The sequence below is a fragment of the Glandiceps talaboti genome, chromosome 15 (assembly GCF_964340395.1).
Source record: "Glandiceps talaboti chromosome 15, keGlaTala1.1, whole genome shotgun sequence".
Taxonomy (NCBI): Eukaryota; Metazoa; Hemichordata; class Enteropneusta; family Spengelidae; genus Glandiceps; species Glandiceps talaboti.
Genome location: NC_135563.1, coordinates 10,635,632 through 10,646,630, shown reverse-complemented (window position 1 = coordinate 10,646,630; position 10,999 = coordinate 10,635,632). Strand labels below are relative to the sequence as shown.

The 10,999-nt window shown below is 36.2% G+C and overlaps 1 protein-coding gene across 1 annotated transcript; it reads right to left on the bottom strand.

Annotated features, from left to right (window-relative positions):
• Positions 1–66: 66 nt before the first annotated feature.
• LOC144446200 (solute carrier family 49 member A3-like) lies at positions 67–9,708 on the bottom strand. Its single transcript, XM_078135953.1, has 9 exons — positions 9,550–9,708; positions 6,692–6,850; positions 5,822–6,115; positions 4,751–4,885; positions 4,166–4,282; positions 2,895–3,047; positions 2,304–2,461; positions 1,575–1,708; positions 67–424 (listed from the first exon to the last, which is right to left on the bottom strand). Exons 1-9 carry the CDS (start codon positions 9,706–9,708, stop codon positions 258–260), a joined length of 1,476 nt encoding a protein of 491 aa, XP_077992079.1. The 3' UTR covers positions 67–257.
• Between the last annotated feature and the right edge of the window lie 1,291 nt (positions 9,709–10,999).

Below are 10,999 nucleotides of genomic sequence, written 5' to 3'. Positions count from 1 at the left end.
TTCATTCATATTCTACATTCGTAAAATATTCAAATTATTTAAAAATCAGCAAATGTAATCCCCCATAAAAGCTTTTGTATCAAATTCTTGTCTTAGACATATAATATATAAAAATGAAATATATAAAAAAATCATAAAGTAACAATACATTGAAATATACAAATCATCTGTCAATCATCACAGACTTTACAGGTAAATGTTCATTTCATGGTAAGTGAAGGTATCTCTATATTTTCAGTAATTCGAATTCGACCAACTCAAATTTCTGCTTGCAAATTTCTGTTGTGAGAACTGCCACTGAAATTCAAAATTTTGTCAGCAGCCTGGCACTCTTCTGATTTCAGTCTTTTATATTCCGTGTTGAAAAATATTATAAGTATACACGCTGCTAAACTTGCCATGCCAGCAAATACCAAAACTGAAACTATAAGGAAAAAAATTTGCAATTCGTGAGTTATTTCAAACAACCCATTAAAGGGGAACACCACTCAAAGAAAATAGAGACATTTTCATAAAACTTTGGGTTCTGAGGAGTCATTTCTTGATTTTACATGACATAAATTTTGTGCTATGGCCAAGAAACACAAAATTGAAACTTGTGTTACATTCATTGTTCTGTGAATAGTAGCAGTAGTCCAGCGTTGCATGATAGAAGTCTGCATACATACATATATATTAAATGAACACTGAATATTCATGACTCCTAAGTGCTTATTACCTTAAAGTCATGAATATTTATTTTTTATAACTACATATGCATGTCTTGTCACTCCCATGATGCAATGCTGGACCACTGCTAGGACAATGAATGTGAAGTAAATTTCAAATTGGTGTTCTTGGAAATCAGTGAAATTTACTCTCCAGAGCCCAAAGTTTATGCAAATGCCTTCATTTCCTGGAGTGGTGTTCCCCTTTAAGAATATGCAATGAAAATGTTCATGTCTACATCATAGTTGTAGTGTTTTATCATCACTCTCATTAAATAACCAAGTTTTTTCAGAGTTTTCTATCCGTATGTAGTCTAAAAAAGTTCACTATACTTGCTGAAATGTGACAAAAGTACTACACAGTAATATTTATGAAACACATGTGACCTGAAATACATCACTTTCCATTGCGTCAGTGAGCTAGGGAGTCTTTTGTACTTATGTTAAAGTCTTACACTGACAACATGTAATCCCTATACACTGGAAACATGGAGCTATTAGTATATGCACACAAAGACTCCCTATATTGTATATCATTGTACAAACGCAAAACCTGATTATTGCCAACACACAACAGACGCCAATCTTATTTATTGGAGTGGTATTTTTGGACTTTGCTGCTTAGCATGTACTTTCTACCCTTTCCATAAGTTAGCCTTACAACATTGAGAAATGGCAGTTTTCAAAGGACGGCCTCCAGTACTCAACTACTGTTGCCCCCCCCCCCCCCCCCCCCTTTATGAATAGCACTCCTAGTGTCAAAACAATACAATCTTTTGTCTTTTTCATAACCAGAATATGGCGTATTATCAGTGATGGGTTAACAAATTTTCAAGATCAAGATAAGATTGGTACAATCTAACTTACTTGTCATGTCTTTGGGTTCAGCACCTGTTGAAATAGATGTTGAATTACTACAGACTTGATGTATTTCCTGAGATGGTGATAATGGACGTCCTAATCCTTGCATTATAAAGATATAGGCAATACCTTGAATTTGCCTGTATAGGAAAGATACAGTGGTAAGTGTTAATCTATGGACAATCACATTACAGAAGTATTGTGAGAAAGACCATGGCCAGTTTCAATGACCACGTCACGGTTTAACCACGTGCCTCTTACTACTGTGGCCTGGGGTTGGAGCTCTAGCCAGGATTTGATAAAATCTGCCATGCTTTAGTAAGAAGAGCGTTGGTCAGTTTGACTCTATCGAACAATGCATGTCTAGTCTGGGCACTTTGGTTTCCTCTTACATAAATATGAACCCATAAGGTCCACATTGGTAGGTTTTAGTCATCTGTGTGGTGACTGATGTCAAAGTTTACCAAAGAAGAGTCACCTGTGTGGTCCACCTGACTGATGTTAATTAAAGTTGTATATTAAAGAAAATATACTTTTTGAGGTACCCCCTTTTGAATGATGAAAAACATAACCTCATCGTCTACATCCCCTCACTCCTCCTCCTCATGGTGGAAGACGAGTGACATCGTTTAGTCAGATGATTGCCAGAATACATTACTATGATAATGTTTTTATTTATGTTCATTGCTAGTTAGACACAGTTCCATGTTCATCCCGTCTCTCTTATTGACTCACCCTGAGATATACAGAAGACCAGCACTGGTGCCTTCAGCCACTGGAAAGGTACACTCTACTCCTAATTCTAAACATACTGGAAGAAGTGCAAAGGCAAAGAATCCCAGCATCCCTGATGCTACACCAGTTAAAACAGGTTGGTCAGGTTGCTGTGATATCTGTTATAAAAACAAACGATTTGGCAGTATAACAAGTCTTCTGTATTCAAAGACATAGACCCCAACACTATTGTGCTGTCAACTTGCAATTTACTGACAAGTTCATAACATCATGCACAGCAATGTCTACTAGTTCTAATAACATAAAGTGATGTTATTTAATTCACAAAAATACAATACAGGAGAAATGGACATTGATTTAACCTACCTAACCAGACTTGAAGGACTTAATGCTGCTACACAATTTCCACTATCCTGACTAACATTTTGATTTTTTGAATTTTCACTCATCCTTCCAAGTCTACTCTGATGGGGGTTAGACACTTGAATGACATGTGCACACATTGTACAACAGTATCAACATGATAAATATTGAATCTCTAACTTGAACAAATTTGACACAAACATGTCTACAAATGAATGACATACTTACTACTGCTAAAAAGATACAAGCAAGTGCTGCAAAGGCATACGATATTTTGGCTGTTTCCGTAAATTTTTTGGTTTTGTCAACATAAGCACCAGCAAATCCTGCTCCAAAGAGACCAACTCCTATCATGATTCCGCCGTAGATACCGACCCAAAGCTGCCAATAACAGGTCAGAAAATGAATATAGTACATGATAAACATACAAGCTGATTTGATGTGCATGTGTAACAATACTAGAGAAATTCGTCAGCTATCAACTCAGCTTGTAACAACTTGGGGATGGGTTTCGATATAAATCGTCTGATGGTCAGGAGGAAAAACGGATGAAACCATTTCTTGACAATTCAAGATGCTGTCAACTATCTACATTTTGTATGGTATCATGTTTTACTATCATGTCAAAATATGGCACATGGTTTGTTCAAAAGTGTGACAGTCCAATATGCTATAGTCTTATTATCAGAAAGACAAAAGGTTGAATAATGTTGGCCACTTGGAGTGCTCTTCAGAGATAGCTTTTTAACCTGAACTGAGGGCTGGCCAACAACGGCCGTGATAGTTGAATAGTCCGATTATCAGAAAGACAAAAGGTTGAATAATTTTGGCCACTTGGAGTGCTCTTCAGAGATAGTGTTTGATCGTGAATTGAGGGCCATGATAGTTAAGTACAATAGCCTCCTTTGAATGTCCCAGTGTGTCATGGCAAAAGATGGTAGCATTCTCAACCAGTCAAATATTCAACTATGTTGCAGATCACACAATTTCTAGGAGCTCACATAATTTTAGGCATTTGTGAAACAGAAAACTCCTTCCTGATTTTGTTGACTTTCATGTACCCACTATATGATGTTAACCCTTATTTTCTTCATGTGGGGCGCACCCTTGTGACACTTCTTTCTAAAATGACCACAAGTGGGCTTACTACGTAACCACAATATGATGTATTATCATTTCAATTAAAAAGACTGTCAGGTAAATTAGCAGCAATCAAAAATTTTCTAACTATGGTAACAAATTGACGTCATTGTGAAGCATACTGGTAATTAGTAGTAGTAGTACATGCATATTTTAAGTGCAGTATAAAGAACTTTAGAGATAAAAAATTACTTTGTGTTCATACAATGGCATGTATCTACATGTTTACTGTTTTTACCTATAGAAAAGGCATTTCACTCAGTGAGTAAATTACACATTTTAGCCTGGTATCATTCAATCATACATGGTATTCTCAATACTGGTGTGATAGAAAGGTTAAAATATCGTATCATACTTACGTTTGTATAACCCTGAGGACACAGAATTTGTTCAAATAATGTACTAACGGTACTAAACAACGCAATACCACCGCCAAATGAAAATGCCAACACTAGGTAGGCTTGGTTTCGTAAGATCTGCAGGTAAACATAGAAATACAGTAGGTAAGTTTGTGTAGTTTCACAATGAGTGTTGTTGTGTGTTCATATTAAAATACAATGTTTGCGTGCTGTGTATTTTCTGTTGTGCATATACAGCTAAAATGATGTAGGCTTGATGTTTCACTCATGCAACATAATTAATACACACCCTCAGAAACTTGTAAATGCAAATCAAACAATAACATAGGTGCTGTGCATAGTAGGGATGTAGAAGTAGTCAAGTTGAAATATTGATTCATAGTTATCATGTTATAAAATAAACAATTGCAGTCATTAAAATTGTCAAGTCCATGTGAAATATTTTCATTAGAAGCCTGTTTTTACTGCACTATGAAAGAATAGCAATGCTTATCAGTGTTCAATGTGATTGGGCAAAGGATCCTGCTGTGTGTGTATGGGGGGGGGGGGTCTCTGTTATAGTAAGTTATTAACCACCTGGCTCACCTTTTTAAGTCCTTGGAAGAATGGTTCATGTACATCGGCAGCACTAGAAGATGGTGGGGTGGGTGGATGACTGCTGCAAAAGCCAAATGTTGCCATCAGCATTGCTATACCACATGGTATACAGTATATAAGTAACTACAACAAAAGTAAGAAAGAATACAAAGTGAAATTACAACAGTGAACCTTCTTATTTTCATAGCTTCGTCAGACAACAATTTTTCAGGACAGAATGATACAGTTACTTTCCAAATGTAAATTAGACAAGAATTGAATGTTTCAGTCGGTCTGTATACTACAGACAAGGTCTCTGCTGAACAAATAAAAATATCAGGGAATACTTAGAATTTATTCCCCAATATTTTTCTTTGTTCAGCCAAGGAAAATACAAGTGACCTAAGGGGTCTTTGTCACCACACGTCACTAGACGAGTAGTGTCAAGCCTTAGTATTTTCCAGTTTAATGAAGAAAAATATTGCAGAATAACATAATTATACCAGTACCAGTAACATTAAAGAAAAAATGGGGAAATAATGGTAATTTTGAACGTTTTGACTCATATTTCGAACACAGCAGAACCAGTGATGTAGACATGTGTAGTGTCAAGCCTTAGTATTTTCCGGTTTAATGAAGAAAAATATTGGAAAATAACATAATTATACCAGTGCCAGTAACGTTAAATAAAAATTGGGGAAATACTGGTAATTTTGAATGTTTTGATATTTCGAACACAGCAGAACCAGTGATGTAGAAATGTGTAGGCGTGACATAGACATGCGTTGTCGAACGACCAGAGTATATATTCCACATTTTTTGTTCTAAATGGCTCATGCATGGTATAATACATATCAGTCTTTTGATCAACAAGGAAACAATAATTCCATCAATTGGTTAACTGTCAATCTGATCATTTACATAGTGATCAAGAGTCTTTTTTATAGAACTCTGGTATTTGAGTATTTGAAAGGCAACATTTGATTTTAGGTTTAACACCACAATGAAACTCAAGATTATGTTGACTTTACCTATTTACTGCCTTTAATAAAAACACCATACTTTACAGAATTCACTTACCATAAAATACATATCGTCTTTATTTGGCGTTAATATAGGTGAAATGACATTAGCTACAAGTATTCCAAGTGGATTGGAGACAGACGCTATCATGTTGGCTGTGGCTCTTTGGTCTTCCCTGAACCAAGTAGCAGCAAGTTTGGTAGGTGAAAACATGACAAACGGCTGTGAACTTGCTGCTATACCTTGTCCTGTTAGAACCAACGGATATCTGACATGGTCCGGGATAAAATGAAATGCACTGAGTGCCCTAACACCACTGCCTATGAAGTTTAACCAGGCGCCAAACACTATCTGTGTAATTTAAAACATAGCAAATTTCAGGTATTACTATACATGTGGAAACAACATAGTATCTGGAACATTATGGTTTTACCATATATTTTATGGTCGTGTGACATGTTCATGAACAGCGCCCTCTATCATGAGTGAACAAGACTGACTGTTTGCTGTCAAAAGCTTTCACAGCTTATCACAAGAATGTTGTGTGTATTGGTTAAAATTTAATAATCACTACCCTGTGCAATGTTAAAATATTGAGAAAATATTATTTTTGGAGAAAATAATGATTCAACCACATTTGGGCAAAGTATGTCTGGGCGCGATATGCATAACTGCACACACAAATGTGAGGGCGCTGTTCCAATGAATTACAATGGAGGCGATATGTAGATCATGTGACAACCGTTATATGATAAAAGCAATCTAAAGGCAAACAAATTATCTTGATTGTGACTTTTCCTTTAATTTGTAGTAAATCTATTTATTTCAAAGAATGACGTACTGGGACTAGTCCCATTAACAGGTTCCAACGACACTGAAAAGACACTGAAGAAAAATACACAGTAGTGTTCAGTAGTACAGACTTACACTTGCCCGGAGTCCAAGGGTGTCAAGTAACCAACTGGCACTTAAACCAAATGGAATGGATACAATCATAAATATCATTGACAACCAATTGATGGCGCTGTACGAGACTTTATAATAGTCGGCTGCTTTGTTTGCAATTGGACCAAAAGTCAGCCATACCTAAAAAAACAAATACAGATTTTTTGAAATGAGAGGAAAAAAAAGTTGTTATTTTAATTAGCGGTATTTTAAATAATAGTATGATGTACGTTTGAATGTAAAATGAATGAATTCTACTTTGATCACGATGGTAATAAAGAAATTATATTATAACAATTTGTAGTCTTGTGTTTTTGTAAAGGGTGGTAATATACAGTTTTTCCGATTGCACTAGTAGGTTTGGTATTTTAGTACGGCTTCCTTGCAAAATTATGGCATATTATAAGGTCTGGAAATTTACGTATTACCACATTTCTCTCTCTGCTACTGGACTTTCTGACCAAACTAACAGTTCTAAGTAGGGAAATATATGCAAGTTTTATCAGATTTCACCCTTCTGTTACCACGGTTTCTGAATGTAATCACAAACACTATTTAAGGAATGAGAACACATAATGATACATTTAAATGCTATTTTTTTCCGAAATTGCAGTTTTTGTGTACAAACAAATACCTCCCTTGTTGAAAGAGGATTAATATGATAATGGAGATAGTCAGCTTAGTGACATAATAATGTTAATTTTTATCTGTCATTTTTATAAAACCTTTCCCACACTGTGCTGAAACAGGACACTACAATTAGTACCCCCGACATGGACCTACAGTAACACAACACCCCCCTTTATACTTTCTCAACTCCATGGGGAAGATACAATCCATTGCAGCTTCTGTACATGCATACAATTAAAGCATTCACAGTGCAACCTCTATCCTACCAGGTCCCCAATTATACAGCTGGGTTCAATCAACCGTGGTTCAAATCAGGCCCAAAGAAATTTAACCATTCAACAACAACTGTCAGCGGTATGGTAGGTACCTACAATGCACACCTGCTGATTCCAAGCCAATCACTCGCATGACTATTATAATTGACCCCTTGTTTATATTTTAATAATTTATAAAAGACAGCATATGTGTAAAACTTGAATAGCATTGATTACAGAATACTAGTCTGTTACTAAATTTAGAAATGAAGGCCTATATATAGACACAAATGAGATGACAGATGGCCATTATTGTTTTTTTAAAACCTTTTTTCACTAGTAAACCAGAAATGTGTATTTTTGGTAATATGTAATAAACATGCATATTAATTATCATTCCTTAAAACAATTTCATTTTGTTTCAATTTTCAAGTTACAAATGTAGCATAATGTAATTAGTCTGTGACACACTATTTTTATTTAAATATGTTTATTTATGACTCTGTGCATGGTAATCAAGCCTTCCATTTACTAACATAGACACAAACTAATTCTATTGGTCTTCAATGTGGTAGATTACACAAGTGGGTGATAGTGGTTCCTCTGTTGTGTGATTCTAATCACCCTGTGATCATTATAGCGTAAATATTGGATGTCCAAAAACAGCTACACTACAAGTTCATGGAACTCTGTCAATAAAACTCTGCAAAGTCCCTACTTAGACAAAGTCCATTCCATAGCTTATCACTGTTGTATCAACATGTTGCTGACAATAGTTTGTTTGTGTTTAGCATGGAGGCATAAGGTCATCTCCCCTTATACCTTCACGATCTTAATAAAAGGAAGGCTCAATTACCAGAGTAACAGTATATGTTATTAAAAATTCTCTAGTATCAAATTTAAGTGTTGATCCATCCCTTGATATGGATATAAAAATCACTGCAGGTGACTGACAGGTTTATGCATGCATAGACAAATTCCTGCAATTTTGCTCTGATCCTGGTATGTATCCAGTGACAATTTATTTGTTCAACCAAAATTGAGATCATTGTAAACCATTCATTTTTACTTGCGACTGTCTTTTACTAAGGTATGGGATCTCAAGTTATAGATAAAAAATTCTGATAAAAACTTGCATAAATTTGCATACCATATGTGCTGCATTTTGGTGGGGAAACTCGGTAACAAAATCTGGTAAAGCTGGTAAAGCTGGCACATGTTTTGATGAAGATACAATGTATAGATTCTAAGAGAATGCAACGGGTACTGAATGGGTGGGTTTACTATCGGAAAAAAAATGTTTACTTTTTTTTTAATCACCAAAATTAGATTTAGAATCAGGAAAGGGACTTTGCCCTCAAGGTCAAATGTAGGCCTGGCTGGCAGATTGTACTCGTATGTAGATAGACAATGTTTTTATCACGTGACAGTGTTTGTAACATATCTTGCACTGCAGTGCACTATGTACTGCACTATGCACACAGATGTCATTACACTATGATGATATGCCGTGTAGAGCTGTGAACACACTTAGCGACGATTTCTGGACAATTCATATTGGTGTTATTGTAACTCATACGCCACAGTACGTTGCCACACAACAATGATTCTTACAATTGTCACCTTGTTATGCAATTAAGTTATCTGTGTTGTTGTTATATTTCAAGGCTGTACACAGCACAGTCTTTCGACGAATCGTGTCCGCATTAATTTTGTACAAAGTGTGGTATGTTTTCCCTCGAATTTTGTGGTCTGAGGTTTTCCATACGCTTGCCAAATTAAGGGAGAGGTTCACTGCAGTTTTAAGATGTGTTCAAAGAAAAAGCATAAAGTTTTGAGAAGATTATATATAGAAAACCGAATCGCGATTGCACGTTCTTCACATTACATGGGCCGGGCATCGGTGGTTGAGAAACGGGCGTAGCAGACGGATTTACATTACAATGCGGTACTTACCATAGCATTTGCAATATTTAACACGCACACGACACTTAGCATAAACCATCTTCTCTTGTAAACTTTAAACTCCGGTTTATCTTCACTTTCGGTTGACGACAGCACAGGTGAAGACCGCATCAATGGATCCGACAGACGATCACCATTGATCGCTGCCATTTTGTCACAGTCAGCTGACTGACCCTAAGTGATTCGTACCCTCCAAGTTGACATTATTTTAGTAAACTGGACGCTTCAACTTAGCAAACATTAATGTACAAGGACAGCGCCCCTAACGCATATTGTAAAAGGACCATGGCATGCAAATACATGTATAGGCCGAAAAAAGCTCACTGTGGACGTTACCATGTTTATACTTTTAAACCATGAGATTACATGACGTCATAAGGTTTGGCAAGAGATTACGGCGACCATTTTGGGGATTTGCACTAGCTGCAACTGAAATGTTTAAAAATGTTTGTAGGGTACAATATCGTACACCGTGAACAGCATTGCATCACCTGTGGGAACACATACATGATAAATAAAATCATATTCAAGTTGATTTTTTGGTCCGTACCTAAAATAAGCGCCCCCAACGGCGATCATAATTTCAATCTGTTCTTTGGATAATATCGGCCACTGACATGTACAATGTCTAATTATTGGTATTTTAACAGTTAAATGGTTGTTTGATCGAAAAATGCATTGACCACTAATTAAAGGTGTCATTTTATAAGTAATTGACCAAATTTTGGTGAATATATGTTTGTTTATTTGATGAAGGAAAATGTCACAGTTGTAGCTCGACTGAAAGCAGACATCGAGTCAATTTATAGATGATTTTACTCCCCAATACCTATAGAAACTGCAATCTAGTATGTGTGATAGACTCTGATGAGATGAGATGAATTCGTAGTGTCTGTAACATGATGTAGTGACAGTAGTAGTGTAAGATGATGTAGGCTTCACACACACACACACACACACACACACACACACACACACACACACACACACACACGCACGCACACGCACACCCACACAGACACACGCACGCGCACGCACACACACACACACACACACACACACACAAACAAACAAACAAACACTTGGGCATCGTATGAAATGACGTACATACCAAACGTAACGGACAAAATATTCCATCGCGTCGTCGTTACAATATTCCGTGCTATCGTCGTTGAGGGCGATATATAAAAAAAACCTGAGGCTTGATTCCATTCATCCGTTATGTTGCAAAGTTCAATTTTATTAACGTTCAAGTCGAAACAGTTAACAATAAGAGCAAAGCGTTGAAAATATACATCACAGAGTAAGGAATAACGATGTACTCTTATCTGAGATGATTCCTCACTTATATTTCAAACAACGTGTCTATAACATTATTTTGTCATCAAACGAAAGACAATAACTTAGTAAAAGAGCCTACGTAACACTTGACAAATAGCGT

Coding starts and splice junctions, on each gene's coding strand:
- LOC144446200 (XM_078135953.1), bottom strand. CDS start 9,708: ATGGCAGCGATCAATGGTGATCGTCTGTCGGATCCATTGATGCGGTCT. Junction 4,283..4,750: donor TCTTCCAAGGACTTAAAAAG/GTGAGCCAGGTG, acceptor GTTTACCTGCAG/ATCTTACGAAACCAAGCCTA. Junction 1,709..2,303: donor GGTCTTCTGTATATCTCAGG/GTGAGTCAATAA, acceptor TTTCCTATACAG/GCAAATTCAAGGTATTGCCT.